Source organism: Miscanthus floridulus, chromosome 3, assembly GCF_019320115.1.
Source record: "Miscanthus floridulus cultivar M001 chromosome 3, ASM1932011v1, whole genome shotgun sequence".
Lineage (NCBI taxonomy): Eukaryota > Viridiplantae > Streptophyta > Magnoliopsida > Poales > Poaceae > Miscanthus > Miscanthus floridulus.
In genome coordinates, this window is record NC_089582.1 from 17014209 (window position 1) to 17035175 (window position 20967).

General features: G+C 47.1%; 1 protein-coding gene across 1 annotated transcript; it reads left to right on the forward strand.

The window, feature by feature from the left end:
* The first annotated feature begins 13498 nt into the window (after window positions 1-13498).
* On the forward strand, window positions 13499-15476 carry LOC136545092 (uncharacterized). The gene is made up of 2 exons (XM_066537135.1): window positions 13499-14354; window positions 14474-15476. Exons 1-2 carry the CDS (start codon window positions 13657-13659, stop codon window positions 15216-15218), a joined length of 1443 nt encoding a protein of 480 aa, XP_066393232.1. The 5' UTR covers window positions 13499-13656; the 3' UTR covers window positions 15219-15476.
* Window positions 15477-20967: the final 5491 nt, after the last annotated feature.

A 20967-nucleotide genomic window follows, 5' to 3' on the forward strand; every position in this document is an offset into this window, starting at 1 on the left:
CAGCGTCCGGTCAATATGATCAGAGCGTCCGGTCACCCCATGTTGTGCCCAGTGAAGGGGTACAACGACTCTATTTCATGGGGACTTCTATTTAAGCCCCATGGCCGGCTCAAGCTCACTCTCTTAGCCTTTTACATTGTCATAGCAACCTTGTGAGCTTAGCCAAAGCCCTCCCACTCATCTCCATCATAGATTCAACATCTTTGTGAGATTGGGAGAGAATCCAAGTGCATTGCTTGAGTGTTTGCATCTAGAGGCACTTGGTGTTCGTGTTTTGCTGCGGGGTTCGTTTGTTACTCTTGGTGGTTGCCGCCGCCTAGATGGCTTCGAGCAGCGAGGATCATCGAGTGGAGAGTGGTGATTGTCTCTAGCTCCGATCGTGGTGATTGTGAGGGGTTCTTGACCTTTTCCCGACGGAGAGCCAAAAGGTACTCTAGTGGATTGCTCATGGCTTATGTGATCCTCATCTTGTGTTGGTTGTGCGGCACTCTATTGAGGGTTTGGCGTGTAAAGCCAATTAGCGCGTGAACCTCCAAGTGAGTGAATCGCCACAACGAGGAGTAGTTTGCCGGCTAGCAAGTGAACCTCGGTAAAAAATCATTGTGTTCATTATTTGATTCCGAGGTGATTGGTCTTCATTGATATTCATTCTTGTGATTGATTGGCTTCTTCCTCGACATAGCGGTATAAATAAATTGCTCACTCTCTTTACTTTACCGTAAACTAATTGTCAAGCTCTTTAGTGCAGCTAGTTGTGAGAGCTTGTTAGTTTAGTTAGTGTGGCTCTTTAGTTAGCCTTTGAGAGCACATTAATTTAGTGTAGTGTCATAGCTTTTATGTGGATAGAAACTATACAAACTAGAATTATGGTAGGTGGCTTGCTATTTTAGTAGGCTAGCACAACACTTGCTTCACCTCATAATTATCTAACCAGTTTGTTAAGTGTTGTTGTAGAAATTTTTAATAGGCTATTCACCCCCCCCCCTCTAGCCATTAGAACCTTTCAAGTGGTATTAGAGCCAAGGTCACCATGATTTGAGGCTTAACAACATTCGGTGTAAAATGGCTCAAATCAACAACACCAAGAAGCCACCCCAATTTGATGACACAAATTATCCATATTGGAAATTAAAAATGACCACACATATCAAGTCAATCAATAGAAAGTGTGAAAGGTGGTAGAAACTAAAATTGAGATTGGTGATCCGGAGAATCCCACCGCGGCCAAAGAAGTGCTTCTCCAAAACAATAACATTGCTCTAAGTGTCATTCATGATGCAATTGATGAGAGAACATTTGAGCAAGTCAAGAATATTGAGATAGCTCATGAGGCTTAGAAGAAGTTGGAAGAATCATTTGAGGGAACTCAAGCCGTGAAGGGTGCAAAGGCATACATTCTCAAAAAGAAGTTTGCAAGCTTCAAGATGAAGGATGATGAGAGTGTGCCGGAGATGTTTCATAGGCTTCAGGTGCTTGTCAATGATCTCAAAGCACTTGGAGAAGAGGTGAAGGACAAGAACTTCTCCCACAAGTTCTTAAGATGCTTACCTTCAAGATTTGGCACATTGGTCACTATTCTAGTGAGGAGTGGTTTGGACACCATGACACCAAACCAAGTGTTGGGAGATATAATGATCGATGATACATATAGAGATGATGATGAGAAGGAAGAAAAGAAGGAGAAGAAAGATGAGAAGAAGGATAAGAAGAAGAAGAGCATGGCATTCAAGGCCACATCATCCAAGGGCAAGGCAAAGCAAGATACATCAAGTGAAGATGATGGCTCATAGGATGATGATGATGAGAAGATGACTCTCTTTGTCAAGAAATTTGGTAAGTTCATGATGAAGAAAGGGTACCGTGCTAGAAGAAAGAAATCTTCATCCAAGAACAAGAAAGAGTCAAGAAGATGCTTCAAATGTGGAAACAAATATCATCTTGTTGCTCAATGCCTATACAATAGCGACAATGATGATGACAACAACAAGAACAAGAAGAAGGACAAGAAGGAAAAGAAAGAGAAGAATAACAAGATTACCTTCAAGAAGAAGAAGGGTGGTTCGTATGTGGTCACTTGGGATAGTGATGCTTCCTCAAGTGATGATGATGATAGTGATGATGATAAGACCACCAAGAAGAAGGCACTTGCAAGCATTGCAATCAATGAGAAGCCTTCTCTCTTCGACACTCCATCATGCTTCATGGCTAAGGCCACTAAGGTACAAAATTGTGATGATGGAAGTGATGAGGAACATGATAATAAAAATAAAAATGAAAGTGATAGTGATGATGATGAACCTACTAAGGATGAACTATTTGACATGCTAGAAAATGCTAAAGAACACTTTAACATCAAGAGAAGGGAATGCAAAAGCTTGCGTAAGGAACTAAAAGCCCTTAAGCAAGCCTTTGATGAGCTCAATGCATCTCATGAGAGGCTAGAGGAAGCCCATGATAAGCTTGGCAAAGCTCACAAGAAGCTTGAAAAAGCTCATTCCTCTTTGCTTGATGAGCAAAATAAAAAGAAGCATGTTGAAACTTGCAATATAGGCTTAACTTGTGATATAATTGATGAATCATTATCTATACCTATCATTGTTGCTCCAACTAACCCTTCTTGTAGTACTTCTACTTCCACCTTATCTAGTAGTGATGGTTTCACTTGTGATATCTCACTAATGGTTGAGAATGAGAACCTCAAGAAGGAGGTCAATAAGCTCACTCACACCTTAGCTAAAGCCTATGGTGGTGAGGACCGCTTGCTTATGTGCTTGGGTAGCCAAAGAGATTCTCTCTACAAAGAGAGATTGGGCTATACCCCTAAGAAAGGCAAGGCGGCCTTTGCTCCTCACAAGACTAGTTTTGTAAAGAACAATAGTCGATTTTGCACTAGTTGCAAGCAAGTTGATCATAAAGAGCATGAGTGCAAGAACAAGAGCAAAAATGCTAATGTATCCTCAATTAAGATTAATTCTTTCTATGTGCTTACTAAGTGTACAAATGGTGTGAAGGCTAAGTTCATTGGTAAACCATGGATGGGCTCAAAGAAGAAAGCCATTTGGGTACCAAAGAGCTTAGTAACAAACATTCAAGGACCCAAGCAAGTTTGAGTACCTAAAAAGAATTAATCTTCTTTTGTATGTCAATTATAAAGTCAGAGGAAGGCATTGGGTTCTTGATAATGGGTGCACTCAACACATGACAGGTGATGCAAGAATGTTCAACTCAATCAACACCAATGGCAATGATGGTTATGATAGTATCACATTTGATGACAATGGCAAAGGCAAGGTCAAAGGGCTTGGTAAGATTGCCATATCCAATGACATGAGCATTTCCAATGTGTTGCTAGTAGAGGGCTTGAACTTTAGTTTGCTATCCGTGGCTCAATTGTGTGATCTTTAATTCAAATGTATATTTGGGATAGATGATGTAGAGATCATAAGTGTAGATGGCTCTAACTTGATCTTCAAAGGCTTTAGATATGAGAATCTATACTTGGTTGATTTCAATGTAGTGAAGCTAAATTGTCTACATGCTTGTTCACTAAGTCTAGCATGGGTTGGTTATGGCATAGAAGGCTTGGTCATGTTGGAATGAAATAATTGAATAAATTGGTTAAGCATAACTTGGTTAGAGGCTTGAAAGATATTGTGTTTGAGAAGGATAAGCTTTGCAACTCTTGTCAAGCCGGCAAACAAGTTGGAAACACTCATCCTAAGAAAAGCATGATGAGCACTAGTAAAACATTTGAGTTATTGCACATGGACTTATTTGGGCCAACACAATACACTAGCATTGGTGGTAACAAATATGGCTTTGTGATAGTGAATGATTACACTGGATACACATGGGTATTCTTTCTAGTGGACAAAAGTCATGTGTTTACAACCTTCAAATTATTTGTCAAAGGCATTCACAATGAGTTTGAAATAACCATCAAGAGAGTTAGAAGTGACAATGGTAGTGAGTTCAAGAACACTAGAATTGATGAGTTGTGTGATGAATTTGGAATTAGACATCAATTCTTGGCCAAGTACACTCCATAATCAAATGGCCTTGTTGAGAGGAAGAATAGAACACTAATTGATATGGCAAGGTCTATGCTTAGTGAGTACAATATGAGTCAATCTTTTTGGGCCAAAGCTATCAACACGACTTGCAATTGTAGCAACTACCTCTATTGTCATCCATTGAAAGAGAAGACACCATATAAGCTCTTGAATGGTAGAAAGCCCAACATTGTATATTTTTAGGTCTTTGGTTGCAAATGCTATATCTTGAAGAAAGGCACTAGATTGAGCAAGTTTGACAAGAAATGTGATGAAGGATTCCTACTTGGTTATTCCACTATAAGCAAAGCATATAGAGTTTGGAATTTGGATAGTGGTACTCTTTAGGAAGTTTATGATGTTGAATTTGATGAAACCAAGGGTTCACAAGTAGAGAATGAGAACTTGAAAGATGTTAGAGGCATTCAACTTTCAAATGCCATGAAGAACATGGATGTTGGTGAATTGAGGCCTATGTAAGTGAATGATGATGAAGATGATCAAGCGCAAGTGCTCTCCAACTCAAATGTGCAAGATGATATAAATCAAGTTAGTACAAGTGGCTCTCATGATAATGAACAAGATCAAGTGGCTAGTACATCATCTCAATCAAATGATCAAGCAAGTGCAAGCAATCAAGTTTTAATCCTCCATCCAACCAATATTGCAAGGGATCATCCATTGAACACTATAATTGGTGATATTTCTAGAGGTATACAAATAAGATCTAGATTGGCTTCATTTTGTGAGCATTTTTTATTTATGTCATCCATTGAATCAAAGAAGATAGATGAAGCATTAAAGGATGTTGATTGGGTGAATGTTATGCATGAAGAATTGAATAACTTCACAAGAAATCAAGTATGGGAATTAGTAGAGAGACCAAAGGGACACAATGTGATTAAAACCAAATGGGTCTTTAGAAATAAGCAAGATCAAGATGGGATAGTAGTAAGGAACAAAACAAGATTAGTAGCACAAGGCTATACACAAGTTAAAGGTCTTGACTTTGAAGAAACATATACCCCGGTTGCTAGATTGAAAGTAATTAGAATCTTACTAGCCTATGCTTGTGCCCACAATATCAAGCTCTATCAAATGGATGTCAAGAGTGCATTTCTCAATGGTTACATCAATGAAGAAGTATATGTTGAGCAACCTCTTAGTTTTGAAGATGACAAGAAGCCTGACCATGTGTACAAGTTAAAGAAGGCATTGTATGGTTTGAAGCAAGCACCTAGAGCATGGTATGAGAGATTGAGGGACTTTCTACTCTCTAAAGGGTTCATGATGGGCAAGATTGACACCGCTCTTTTTATCAAGAAGATTAAAAAAGATTTTTTTTGTGTTGCAAATCTATATTGATAACATCATATTTGGATCAACCAATCAAGACTTTTATGATGAGTTTGGAATGATGATGGCTAGTGAGTTTGAGATGTCCATGATTGGAGAGTTAAGTTACTTCTTTGGTCTTCAAATCAAGCAATTGAAGAATGGTACATTTGTGAGTCAAGGCAAGTATATCAAGGACATGATCAAGAAGTTTGACATGAGTGATAGTAAAGCCATTAGCACACCAATAAGAACAAATGTCAACTTGGATAGTGATGCAAGTGGTAATATGGTGGATCAAAAATTGTATCGGTCTATGATTAGTAGCCTACTCTATATAACTGCATCAAGGCCAGATGCCATGTTTAGTGAATGCATGTGTGCAAGATTTCAAGCCTCACCAAGAGAAAGTCATTTGAAGGCTACAAAGAGAATATTGAGGTACTTGAAGCATACACAAAATGTTGGTTTGTGGTATCCCAAAGGAGCAAAGTTTGAGCTAGTTGGTTACTCCGACTCGGATTATGCGGGATGCAAGGTTGAAAAAATGAGCACCTCGGGCATATGTCAATTGTTGGGAAGATCACTTGTTTTATGGTCGTCAAAGAAGTAAAATAGTGTTGCATTATCAACCGCCAAAGCCGAATACATATCCGCCGGTAGTTGTTGTGCGCAAATACTTTGGATGAAGGCCACTTTGAGTGATTTTGGAATTAAGTTCAAGAAAGTGCCATTGCTATGTGACAATGAGAGTGCAATCAGGTTGACCAACAATCCGATTCAACATGCAAGAACAAAGCACATTGATGTCTGCCACCATTTCATAAGAGATCACCAATAAAAAGAGGACATTTGCATTGAGAGTGTAGACACCGAAGATCAACTTGCCGATATATTCATCAAGTCATTGGATGAGAAAATGTTTTGTAAGCTAAGGAATAAGTTGAACATATTGGATTTCTCAAATATGTGTTGATGCACCCCCCACTTATATGACATGCCTCTCCTTCGAGCAATCCAAGGTAAAAGTTGATTGGCATGGCATATATCCTTGCTAAGGACATGATTAGTGCATCTAGTCATCTCTCAATTTTAATAGGCTCATTCATGAAAATCAAATGAATTTGATGTTTGTATGGTACCACTATTGCTTCTATACTTGACTTGATCTAGTGGTAGCATATGACATGTTTATGGGCTTGTAAACCTAGTGTTTAATCTAGAAAATGAGCTCTAAGTGTTTAACTCAACATGGTACAAGATAACCCTTATTTGGAGGTGTGAAGAAGCTTGTCCTTGGATCAAACCGAGTTAAATGTCTTTGGCAAGTATTCTAGATTGAACCAAATTTGGGAAAATGATCATCAGCCCATTGATTGACATTGATAATCTCAACCTATCTACTTTTTGAACCTTTGTGGTTATTGATGACAAAGGGGGAGAAAAACAAAGATATTAGTGATACTAGTACATGGGGGGAAAACAAAGATATTAATGTACTAAGATGGTGAAAAGACAATAAAGGGAGAAACATAAAGATATAAGTGATAGGGGGAGAACTTGACATAGGGGGAGAGATATGGCAAGAGATATGACAAAGGAAAAGGATCAATTAAAATTTTGAGCACACAAGTAGGGGGAGCAACCTCATGAACTTGTATGATGCATTTGAATATGCATTTCAAATGTTTGCTTGCATGGCACAAGTGGTGAAGCAAATGAAGATCATGATATGATGATGGTGATTACATGGTGATGATCTAGTGCTTGGACTTGAAAATAAGAAAGAGAAAAACAAAAGGCTCAAGGCAAAGGTATAAACGGTAGGAGCCATTTTGTTTTAGTGATCGAGACACTTAGTGAGTGTGATCACATTTATGATCGATAGTCGTACTATTAAGAGGGGTAAAACTCGTATCGAAATGTGGTTATCAAAGTGCCACTAGATGCTCTAACTCATTGCATATGCATTTAGAATCTAGTGAGTGCTAACACTCTTGAAAATATTTGTGAAAATATGCTAACACATGTGCACAAAGTGATACACTTGGTGGTTGGTACATTTGAGCAAGGGTTAGGAACTTCACCGGCGGAGTGTCTGCCCATAGAGTGCGGACAGTCCGACGGTCCCACCGGCGCTCTAAACTCAGGTGATCGTGGTCACTGTAAGTGATTGGACGCTGGTCTCTAAAGGACCGACGCGTCCGGTCAGTAGCAGCAGAAGAAGCGCAGCGTCGGTCATCGACCGGACGCTTGCGCTGAAATGACCGGACGCTGGCTGGCTACGTCCGGTCATAATGACATGGTCATGCACAAGGAAAACGCCAAGTGACCGGATGCTGGGTGAGTTCAGTCGTGAAAAATCATTTCTGGATGCTTACTGAAAAATAACCGGACGCTGAGGTCCAGCGTCCGATCACTTTGAGCTGCTGCGTCCGGTCATCATATGACCGTTGAGATCGAGCGCTCAGTACTTGAAGAGAGGGGACACGTGGCATGCATCACGTGACAGGACGCTGAGGTCCAGTGTCCGATCAATATGACCGAAGCGTCCGGTCACCCCGTGTTGTGCCCAGTGAAGGGGTACAACGGCTCTATTTTATGGAGACTTCTATTTAAGCCCCATGGCCGGCTCAAGCTCACTCTCTGGGCCTTTTTACATTGTCATAGCAACCTTGTGAGCTTAGCCAAATCCCTCCCACTCATCTCCATCATAGATTCAACATCTTTGTGAGATTGGGAGAGAATCCAAGTACATTGCTTGAGTCTTTGCATCTAGAGGCACTTGGTGTTCGTGTTTTGTTGTGGGATTCGCTTGTTACTCTTGGTGGTTGCGGCCACCTAGACGGCTTAGAGCAGCGAGGATCATCGAGTGGAGAGTGGTGATTGTCTTTGGCTCCGATCATGGTGATTGTGAGGGGTTCTTGACCTTTCCCTGGTGGAGAGCCAAAAGGTACTCTAGTGGATTGCTCATGGCTTGTGTGATCCTCATCTTGTGTTGGTTGTGCGGCACCCTATTGAGGGTTTGGCGTGTGAAGCCAATTAGCGCGTGAACCTCCAAGTGAGTGAATCGCCACAACGAGGAGTAGCATGCCGGCTAGCAAGTGAACCTCGGTAAAAATCATTGTGTTCATTATTTGATTCCGAGGTGATTGGTCTTCATTCTTGTGATTGATTGGCTCCTTCCTCGACACGGCGGTATAAACAAATTGCTCACTCTCTTTACTTTACCGTAAACTAGTTGTCAAGCTCTTTAGTGTAGCTAGTTGTAAGAACTTGTTAGTTTGGTTAGTGTGGCTCTTTAGTTAGCCTTTAAGAGCACATTAACTTAGTGTAGTGTCATAGCTTTTGTGTGGATAGAAACTATACAAACTAGAATTGTGGTAGGTGGCTTGATATTTTAGTAGGCTAGCGCAACACTTGCTTCACCTCATAATTATCTAACAGGTTTGTTAAGTATTGTTGTAGAAATTTTTAATAGGCTATTCATCCCCTCTAGCCATTAGGACCTTTCAGCGGCGCGAGCGATCCAGCGAGCCTACGTCCTCACAAGAAGGTAGAGATGGCGGGAAAGCATCAGTAGCTCAGCGTGGTGCATGCTATAGTGACAGTTGAAGCAAGGGAGGGCTGAGGAGGTCTGACCACATGCGCCCGGGCATAGCGGTGATGCCCCGAGCCAGACACTGACACATCACCCCATCGCCTACGAGTTCCCTGGGTAAAATAGCACGAGCATCGAACAAAGGAAGTCAAGATGAGTTCGAGGGTACGAATGCATTGAACTGCTACCAATCCTATGGGCCTTACCTCCCAACCTACCGACTCAGCGGCGCACCTGACCGGCGGCGAGCAAAACGCCAAATTGTCGGTTGGTAGTGATCGCCCGGGCTTGAGGAGAACATGGCGTCTAGCTAACTACCTATGCCAGCCACTGATGCAGGGAATTACGCTGCGTAGCCCGAGCTGATGATTAGGAAGAGGAAGGAACGGTGGCTCTACACACGGTGCGGTTGTGCGGAGGTCACACAAGTGAGCTCGAGCAGATTAAGACGAGGTGCCCCCAATCGATGGCAGCAGTACGAGTACATGCGCATAGACGACGAGACCTAGAGGCTTGGCGTGAAGCGCTCGGAATGGCGTGGCTAGACCCGAGCAGGCACACCGGCGTCGGCTAGCGGGGGCAAGCACGACAGAGGGACATCACCATCGCCCCTACGACCGAGGTCATTGGCCTAGACGCGACGGCATTGGCACCTGCCTAGAGCCTTGACACGGTAGGTGAGGCAAGCGGTGAGGCGAGCGCCACGATGGCAAGGCGATGATAGCCGCAGCCTTGCCTCGACCCCGCGCGTAGCTCGGTGACCAGAGGGTGGCGTGCGCACATAGTGATAGCCAGCTGGGACGGCCAACGCGAGGCCAAGGGCGCTGCACGACACCGACCGGGCACACGAGCTAGCCAGCGGCAATAGCCCGGCCAGGCCTGAGTTCGGAGCCAGCTACGCACGTATGCATGGTGACCACGCCCATGGGACCAGCGGCCAAAACGGTGCCAAGCACGGTTTTTAAAGCGAGCTAAAACTACTTAGCGTCTCGATTAAGACTCAACTAATTCCACTAACCTGTAGTTGGTTCTAACAGCTAACTAGCGAAACAATGCTTACGACCAGAGGATGACCCAAGAGAAAGATGGAGAGATGCCAAGATAAGATCGTCGAGCTGAACGCTGGTGCACGAACAGAGCGCCAACAATTAGGTTACATCACGTCCCAATGAAGTTGAACAATTTTTAAAGAGGGCAACGTGGCATCCGACACACCTATGACCGACACACCTATGACCTACACCGTGCCCAAGTGCTCACTTAGAAGCAACCAACAATACAAAACATGGATCTAGTGTTTAAACATTTTTGTTAGAATTTAAATGCCAAAATGGCATTGTCTACTCTCCTTCCATACTTACAAAAGTTAAGGATTTCAGTTGGGGCTAAGTAGACATTAACTCTTTTGTCGCAATTTTTAATAGGTCTAAACCCTGTTAACTTCAACCAATAAATACTTCATGCAATAGTCCATACCTTATACTAACCCATAGGAGCAAAATATTTAAGCACCATTTAACTATTTTGCTCAATATAATTCGCCAAAAATTGTATTTTAACAATAGTTCAAGTGTTTGCCGACTTAACGAAAAGAGCTTATCTTAACATCAAATTTGATTTTTGAGCTCTCAAGAAAACTAGTTAACAACATTTGTTTTCACAAATTAAAGTTACATCTTCAACTACACTTGCTCATCCTCTTTACTTAAGTACTACACACAAGTTATATTTTATTATATATATATATATATTGTTTTTCGTGTCAAACAATTAAAACGACTTATCCCATTCTTCTCATTAGGATTTTCATTAGCACTTTTACGCACCAAGTAAGTTAACTTGGATATTTATTTGAGTCCACAAAAGTGAGTCACATAGGATTCGCTTATCATTTCACGTGTGTTATAAATTTTTAAAACTTAAAAACTTGTTTGGCTAATCCCTGTCGGACCTAAATCTCGGTGCTAAGCAAGCTCATGTCAGCGGGCCCAGACTGGCCCAGCCTAGTGCAGCAAGCCGTGCCTGAGCTGCTCCTCAGGCACGTGGGCTGGCACGGCATGGCCCCGTCCATAGAGCGCGGCCTAGTAGTTGCCCGGGCAGCCAGACTGCTAAGCCCCCACCCCTAACTCCCCACCCAAAATCCTAACTCCCTGTCTCCCTCCCTTTCCCTTCCACTCCCGGCCTCCCCCCGTGGCCCCGCCCCCTCACACAACCCCCTCCCGACCTCCCCACGCTGTAGTGCCACACGCTCACACTCGCTCCTCCTCCCTCTCAGTCTCTTACCTCTGTGCCTGCGCCACGAACGCCCCCTCCTATTCCCTCGCATTGGTCGTCGAGACCGGAACGCCTCCTCCCTCTCCTCGGCATCCTCGGCTCCTCGCGCGACCTCTCCTCTCCTCGCAGCGCCGACGTCCTTTGCCTCTCCCTCTCCTCGAGTGACACCACTGCGAAACCGGCCTAGGCCGCCGTAGGAGCGAGCTCGCCGGCCCTGAGCCCCGCCCGATGCCAGATCCGGTGCCAAGAGCGAGCTCTCCGGCCCCGAGCTCTACCCAACGCCAGATCCACCCCTTCCCCCTCTCTGGCTGGTCGCGTTTCCTCATGGGCCATGGGCCGCCCCGACACGCTGGATTGACCGTGCTTCTCGGGCTGGCCCGAGCCAAAAAATGGCCCAGCAGACCGTGTCTGGGCCGTAGGTCAGGCACAGTGCCCGACTCGGGTCAGGCACGGTGCCCGACTCGGCACGGCCCAAGCGGCCCGGCGTGCCGTGCTGCCCGACCCTCATCAGGTTGTGCCTGGCTCGGGCCCGTGCCGTGCCGGACCGGGCCGGCCCGTTGGACATCTATACTAATGAGTAATGAAACAGGCTGTCCACGTTTAGCTCCCGCCGAATTTATCACTTATACATTCTACACATTTTAATTTCTCCATCTTAATTTACGAGTACGTCATTGTTTCCAGATAGAACCTATCTTTTTGGTATACCATCCTTTGTTTCAAAATACTTACTTTCGATCACTTTTCAATTTTCTAAATACTTGGCACTTCACGCATCCCAAGATTGTATTTCTAATCTTGCCCTTGGTAGCATCCACCTTTACCTCACCATTGCTCATTCAAGAAATTTCTGCGTTGTGCTTACATAGCCACAACCTTAACTAATGACCATTTTGATCAATTCACACAACACAGACGGGTTGCCTTTGGCTTGGTGCCCCGGTCAAAATTGCCAAGTAAAGAGAAACGGAGGATAGTACATCTATGGCCTCGTTTAGTTACTCTCCTTATAGTTTATTTCCTATCGTATCGGATGTTTGATACATATATGGAGTATTAAATATAGACTAAAAATTAACTAATTGTACAGATTACGACTAATTTATGAGACTATTTTTTTAAGTCTAATTAGTCCATGATTTGACAATGTGGTGCTACAGTAAACATGTGCTAATGGTTGATTAATTAGGTTTAATAAATTCGTCTCGTGGGTTACTGATGACTTTTGTAATTTATTTTATTATTACTATCCGAACACTCTCGTATAACACCCGCATACATCTGATGTGACATCTTAAACTTTACTTTCTGTATTTAAACACCATCCGTATATATGTAGGCTATATTTATGTACAAAATAAGGTGTCGTTTGGTGTTCTTGCCGACTCTAGTTTGACTCTTCTATATATATATATATATATATATATATATATATATATATATATATATATATATATATATATATATATATATATGAAGCTATTATCATTTTCTATCTCATTTGCGCACAGTAGCCAGAAGTTTCTTTTTCCCGTCCGACAAGGGGCAAGCAAAAACCTGAGACCGTTGCACAAAATCTTTCAATTCCCCCGTGCCCACTGACAGCGGGACCAGGACGCCGCAGCAGGGGCCCGCGCAGGCAGTGATGGCACATGGGCACGGCAGGCTCACCGGCACCGTAGGCCCACAAACTGCGGCTTCCCCCGCTGCCCTTCGTCCTTTCTCTTCTCCCCCCAACACCACGCAGCCGCCGAGGAATGCTGTGGCTGTACTGTACGACCCTCCTTTTGGCCGCTGGCTCGGTAAAAAGGCGCGGTGAAATCGCTTGCCGTCGCCGTCAAGTGAGGGGGAGACGAACCGGAGGAGTGGAGAACGCAGCGCAGGCGACCAGGAACAGCGGCCACAGGGGCGACCCCACCGCAAAAGCGCATCGCATGCAGCTGTACTGGACTGCACTAGGCAGCAGAGAGGACACGGGCTCCCTCCCCTCCTCCGCCTCGCACGCCTCCCCGTACGCCACCACAAGTCACCTTCGCACACTGACAGCTGGGATCCATGATCCACCTCACGGGCGCGGGCCCACGTGTCCGCGACGAGCAAACAGGGAGGGCGCGAGGCCCCCGCGCGCGCGCAGGCACGGGCGCACAGCTCACCGGACCGGGATCCAGGCTGGCCTAGCAGCGGCAGGCCTATGATCCCTCGTCACCACTCCTTCCCCATCGCGGAATTGAAAACACACCACACCACCAGCCAGCCCAGCCAGCCTTTCCTCTTCCTCTCTGCCTGGCTCTCTCTTCCCCTCTTCGTCTCCGATTCCCCCAGCCATTGCCGCCACCCCGCCTCGCCCCGCATCGAGTCGTCGTCGCAGGCATTGCGACCTGCCTGCCTCGAGCGATGGACCCGTGCCCGTTCGTGCGGGTGCTGGTCGGCAACCTCGCGCTAAAGATGCCGGCGTCAACAACATCCGCCCCACGCAGCACCTCCTCGTCCGGCTCCGGGGTACACCCGACCACGGCGCCCTGCTACTGCCGCATCCGCCTCAACAAGCTGCCCTACCAGACGGCCTCGGCCCCGCTGCTGCCGGCGACGGAGGAAGGCCCGGCTTCCTGCACGGGCGCCTTCGCCGCCGCGTTCCACGTCTCCAGGGCCGACCTGGACCGCGCCGCCGCCAAGCCCGCGCTCCTCCTCGGCGCCCGCCTCCGCCGCCGCACCGCGCGCCTCAAGGTCGCCGTGTACGCCGGCCGCGGCGGAGGGGTTGGCGCGTCCTGCGGCGGCGGAGCCTCCGGCAGGCTGATCGGGAAGCTCGTCGTCCCGCTCGACCTCGGGGCTGCTATGGCTAAGCCCGTCGTCTTCCACAGCGGGTGGGTCCCCATCGGCAAGCGCCGCGCGGGGCGTGGTAAGGCCGCGGCGGCGGCGGCGGCGAGGGCGCAGCTTAACCTCACCGTGCGCGCTGAGCCTGACCCGAGGTTCGTGTTCGAGTTCGACGGCGAGCCTGAGTGCAGCCCGCAGGTGCTTCAGGTGAAGGGGAGCATGAAGCAGCCCATGTTCACGTGCAAGTTCTCCTGCCGCAGCAACAGCGACCTGCGCTCGCGGTCTGTAACACTACAGCAACTTCTCCCCACATTGCAATTGCAAATCTGCAATCCCTCGCATCATCGATTCAATTTTTTCCTCTAATTCATCGATCCTATCCATCCATCCATCCATGCAGGTCCGTGCAGTCTGATCCGGGCACCGCAGGCCCGCGCAACTGGCTGGCCAAGTTCGGTTCCGAGCGCGAGCGCGCGGGGAAGGAGCGGAAGGGGTGGTCAGTGACGGTGCACGACCTATCGGGCTCGCCGGTAGCACTAGCGTCGATGGTGACGCCGTTCGTGGCGTCCCCAGGGACGGACCGCGTGAGCCGGTCGAACCCAGGCGGGTGGCTGATCCTCCGCCCGGTCGACGGGACCTGGACGCCGTGGGGCCGCCTCGAGTGCTGGCGCGAGCGCGGCGGCTCCAGCGGGGACACCCTGGGGTACCGCTTCGAGCTGGTGCCCGACCACACCGCCAACACGGGCGCCAGCGGCGCCGGTGGCGCGGGCGTGTGCGTGGTCGAGTCCGGCGTCCCGGCGTCCCGCGGCGGGCGGTTCGCCATCGACCTGACGGCGGCGCAGCCGTTCGGGCGCAGCGGGACGCCCGGGTGCAGCCCCCGCGTCAGCGGCGACTTCGGCCACCACGGCGGTCTCTGGCCGTTTGGCAGCTTCCGCGGATTTGTCATGTCGGTCGCCGTGCAGGGGGAGGGCCGGTGCAGCAGGCCCACCGTCGAGGTCGGCGTCGCCCACGTCGGCTGCGCTGAGGATGCCGCGGCATTTGTTGCTCTGGCCGCCGCTGTCGACCTCAGCATGGACGCGTGCCGCCTCTTCTCCTGCAAGCTCCGCCGGGAGCTGTCGGCGTCCCGCGCCGAGCTGCTCCGGTGACCTCGGCATTGGCGGGAGTGGATGCAAGTGTACAGCAGCAGCAGCAGCGGTGGTGGTGGTGGAGTCAACGGCGAGGGAGGGAGGGGCTGTCGTCTGCGGGAGGGCGAGATTGTGAACTCGTCCGGTCGCAAAGTTTTGGTCGCGGTGATCGGACGAGCTTGTTTTTGGGCTGTTTTCGTCGGTTGTCTGTAATTTCGTTGAGCAGTGAGTGTTGTTCGTCTTCTAGGTGCTTTTTGAAGTCTAGAAGCAATGAAACTGGGGGGGGGGGGGGGGGGGGGGGGGGGTGAGCGAGAGAGCGAGGTGTGTGTGATGGGTGTTTTTTGATTCCGAGTGTTTTTTTGGCGGAGGAGAAAGAACTGTTGTGCTCCTCCTCGTGCTGCTACTGCTACTGCTACCGAAGTGGTAGAGAGCAGCAAGTTTGAAGCTGTTGTGGTGAATTGAAGAATCATCGAGGGAACGAACCTCTGTTCTTGTTTGGTCTTTTGCCTGTGCTGCTTCTCAGTATGGTTCGCCATTGCTCTCAGCAGCAAAGGCTTCTGCCGGAGCTAGCTAGCCATGGAACGAAAGAAGAGAGGAGGCTTCAGCCTTCACCTGTGCCGCCATGTCCGTCCAGGCGTCCACTGTCCATTCCGGCTTCCCAGCTCGACGTCACGGCGTCCGAGCTGGAAAAGCGTATGGAGACGGGGGCCCAATGCCACATGGGGTGTTGGCTGCCTACGCCTCCTAGTTGTTGGGATTGGCGCCACACCGCACCCCACACCATCCCTTCCCGTGGTTTGCGATCGCGTGGATTGGCGCCACTCGTCTCGCCTGTCCTCTCCCCTGCTGCGCACGCCGCTGGCGTTGCGGGGCCATGCCCTGCCCATTCTTTTGTTTTTTTGGCTTCCGAGGAGTAGTTGAAATCTGCGTACTGACAAGTGATAGTGCGAGTAGAGGATCCAATGCGACATGTCGCGTGCCTGTGGCTGGCAATGCTCGGCGCTCCCACGGAAGAGTGGCGAGCAGGGTGAGTGAGGCGCGTGTCCCTTCCTGGATGCATGGAAGGAAGCGGAACAGAGCGTGCCCCCCCTCCCCCCTGCTGTGTCTGTGTGGGTGAGCAAAATTGAAGGCGAGCCCAAGGCGCGCTGTTGGCCTGTCGCCTACAGAGTAGTCCCGTGTTCGTCCTGTCTGCCGGTGCCCAGTGCCAGCGGCGCTCTCGTCCGTGGTCCGCCCCGCATGGCGTCGTGCTTGTTCTTTAGACCCCGCCTGGTCTTGCGTAGCAGATCCGTCCCAGCGGTCTCTCGGTCCACCGCGCGGAGCATGAGCTAGGACTAGTCCATACATGTTATGGCCCTGTTCGTTTCTGTCGTGATCCGTGTTTTTCGTTTGTTTTTAAGTCCAAACAGTATTTTTCTTAAATTAGTCGCAACAATATTTCAGCTTTTTTTTAGCGAAGCAAACAGAGCCTATTAGGTTAATCTCCACCAATTTGACCCAACGATCAATTAGACTCTTGATCCGCGCTCTGATCGGAGACGCCCGACCGTTCCATGGTTGGTGGGCCTCCGTCGCATAGCATCATAAAAAAAAGAAGGTGAGGGACGGGACACAAGGCACGAGATTCATTTGCGCCGTTACAACCCCACCTACATTTTAACCCTAAGCCGGTCTAGAGAGGGGCGCTACTAGCGACGGAAAGCACCGCCATCGCCCACCGCCGCCTCGGCACCGTCGACTCCGCACCGCCTCTCTATGACCGTGCCTCCACCGCTTCACCGACACCGATGCGATGGCCAGCTCGTCTTCCTCGAAGGCGGCCGATGGTTTGCTACCCCACATCTTTCTCTCTGTTATCTCGCACTAGATCATGTTCTAGAGCTTACTCCATATCCTAAATGTTAGTTGGACCCACCAGATCCATGGCTAGTGGATCCTATTAATCTATCAATGGTATCGGAGCCTTACTAGGCGTAGATCTAGCCTTTGGGGTAGATCAGAACGAGAAATTTAGAAGGAGGTGATTCAAATCGGATCGAACTCTAACCCTAGAAGAATGGACGAAGAGGGGAGGGACCTACCCGGTTTCTTCGCCGCTGTCACCACCGCCGTCGCGTGGGAAGAAGCCCCTCCGCCGCCTCGCCGGCACGTGGGGAGATAACCGAGCCGCGCTCGTCGCCATGCACGCGAGCCCCGGCTGAGGGCACCGTCATAGGACCGCTCGATGGCGACGCGCTCACCCACTGGGAGCGCACGCTCCGGCAAGGGGACCCGCGGCGGCGCCGTACTTCTTCTCCGACGTCTGCTACACTGAAAGGTTGACAAAGGAGAAAGGGAGAGGAGCTAGGGTTTAGGGCGAGCCCCAACGCAACGCGTGTGGGAGACTAGGGCACCGTCGCCCAGACCGCTCGACGGTGGCGCATTTAGCCTAGGGCGAGCGCGCGCCAGCGAGGGGACCAGTGGCGGTACCGCTCCACTGCTCTTTCCTTTTCGTGTGCGGCAAAGAGAGAGAAGGCGGGGGAAGAAATGAAACTAGGGTTTGGGTGACCAGCGCGGCAGGGGGGGTTATTCCGCCGAGATCGTCGCTCGACTGTCCGATCGCGATGGACGGCTCTGGGTGCTCGGGCTAGATTCTGCCCAGGCGGGTGAGGGAAATCCTGGCCCAGGCCTAGGTTGCGCCCTGGGCGCGGGGGAGCGGCCTCCGCGGGCCGGATTTCGCTGCTGGGCCACGACAGCGCGCAGCGCGTGAGTGTGTTTCGGCCCTCGCGCGTGTTTCGGCCCAAAATGCACAGTAAAATTTACGAATTGTTTTATCATTTTCAGAAGCAATTTTTTGATTATTTTTGTGTAGTTTAAATCTCTGTCAAAATTTGAACCAACGGGATAATTTTTCAAAGAGTAGATGAGTACAATGAAATGCTTCTGAAAAGTAGATACATTATTTTTTATGTTTCCACTGCAAAGTTAATGTTTATTATCTTCTAATTAAATTCAAATCAATGAGAGAATTTAATTTTGAAGAGCAGTTAAATTTTAATCATTAAATTATGATATTGTTATTTTTCTAATCAACGTTTATAATAGCAATATTATAATGATTTTTTATGAGTTTTTCCATACATTAATTCTATTTCTGTCCAACGGTGATGTAGAATTAGTGTAGAAGAATGTTGTATGTTTTAGTTTTGACCAATGTTAAATTAAGGCATGCAATTATTATGTCATATTTTTCTCACTGTCTCTAACGGTGTTTTTCAGGACTCAACCCTATGGCATTTATCTCGCACAGACCGCCTCTTGAAGGGGGCAACTATCGGGTATGGCGAGAGGAGTATGAATTAGCACTTGCGCTGTTAGAAAATGACCTAGCGCTTACCTTTCCGTGTCCTACTGAGCCAGTGTACCCGGTGAGGGAAGAAAATGAGGCTGATGCTGATTTCACTGCTCGGCGGCGAGATCATGCAGAAGTAAGGATAAAATATGATCTCGAACGTAAGAAATGTGACATTTCAAACCGCAAGTGCTTAAGAAATGGGACATTTCAAACCGCAAGTGCTCGATGGTGGCTAAGTCCACTATTTCAGATGCGATAAGGGGGTCTATCCTAGATTATAACACCGCCACAGAGTGTCTCAAGAAAGTGGAGAGTCAGTTTACTGGCTCTTCAAAGGCTTATGCTAGTACTCTGATCATGAAATTGTTCAATGAGAAATACTCTGGTGGCGGGATAAGAGAGCACATACTGAGGATGAGCAACACGACTTCTAAGCTCAAGCCAATGAATTTAGGGCTCAAGGATGAGTTTCTGATTCATTTGGTTTTTGCTTCCTTGCCTAAGGAATATGGAAATTTTGTTGTAAATTACAACATGCAGCCTGATAGTGAGATATTGAGAAGCTCATTGCAATGTGTGTTCAAGAAGAGGAGAGGCTAAAAAGCTCATAGGGTGACTCTACTAACCTTGTGAAGGACAACAAAAAGAACTTCAACAAGAATGCCAAACCTCAAGGGAAAGCCTCTCAGAATGACCACCATCAGAAGAAAGGATCAGTGTAAATGGTGCAAGAAGCATGGATATTACCAGAGGGACTGTTTAGACTTCCTGAAGAGCCTTCTGAAGAGAGGTGAGGACTATATTACATTCATAGATGAGTCCTTGTATTTAAGTTATGCAAAATCTACTTGGTGGATTGATTCAGGTGCAACTATTTATGTTGCAAATTCATTACAAGGTGTAAAGAGGAGAAAGAAGAATTAAAGTTGCAAATGGAGTTAAAGCTGAAGTTGAAGCCATTAGAGATCTCTCTCTAGAATTAGATGATGATTTTATACTTCAGCTTTCAGATATTCTTTATGTACCCTCTTTGTGTAGAAACTTGATAAGTGTTTCAAGACTAGATGATGATGGATATGATTGTCATTTTGGAAATGACAAATGCCAGATTGTGTTTAATAATAAGTGTGTTGGTCTTGCCTTCAGACAAGACAAGCTTTATTTGTTATCACTTTCTAAGAATGTGAATGATGTGAGCATTGAGAATGAGAATGCTTCCTCATCTATGAATATAAGCAATAAGCGAAAGAGAGTTCATGATGTATCATCGAAATTATGGCACTGTCGTTTAGACCATATTTCAAGGGGGAGAATAGAGCGATTGATTAAGAAATCAATTCTTTCGCCTTTAGACTTTTTAGATTTAGAACAATGCATTGATTGCATAAAAGGAAAGAATGTTAAGAAAATAAAGAAAGATGCCAAATGAAGCGCAAGAATTTTAGAAATAGTTCACACAGACATCTGTGGTCCTTTTCCTGTGAAAAGTGTGGATGGTTATGATTCATTTATAACATTCACATATGATTATTCTCATTTTGGCTATGTTTATCTAATTAAAGAAAGATCAGAAGCATTGGATAAATTTAAGATATTTAAGGCGGAAGTAGAAAATCAGCACAACTTAAAGATTAAGGTAGTAAGATCCGACCGTGGGGGAGAGTACTATGGTCGACACATCCCATATGGCCAAGTTCCTAGATCCTTTGTAAGGTTCTTACAGGAAAATGACATAGTTGCCCAGTACTCTACACTGGGCGAGCCTCAATAGAATGGAATAGAAGAAAGATGCAACCGTACCTTAATGGATATGGTGAGAAGTATGATAAGCTACTCTACACTACCGATAAGTTTATGGATGGAGGCGTTAAAAACCGATATTCATATTCTTAACCGAGTGTCAAGCAAGTTGGTGCCTAAAACACCATATGAGTTGTGGACAGTAAAGGAACCCTCACTTAATTATTTATGTGTGTGGGGTTGTCCAGCTGATGCCAAAGTTTTTAATCAAAACATAGGGACCAAGACAGTCAGTTGCCATTTCATTGGCTATCCAGAAAAGTCAAAAGGTTATTGCTTCTATTGTCCTGACAGACATACGAAATTTGTAGAAACAAGACATGTTGTGTTCTTGGAGGATGATACGATTAGGGGGAGTATGGTAGCACGAGAAATTAATTTTGAAGAGAAGCGAGTATACATGCCCACTTTGATGGTTCAGGAGTCATTCTTCACGCTACCTGTTGTTGCTGTAGCAACAGTGCAAGACACTGTAGTAACAGCACCTGTTGTTAATTCTCCTATGGCAACAATAAATGAATATGAGAAACCTATCGTTCAAGATCCCACAGAACCCGTTGTCATACATGAGGAAAAGCAACAACGGCCTCATATAGAACAAGCGTCAACTAATGAGGCCCCTAGAAGGTCTAAAAGAGT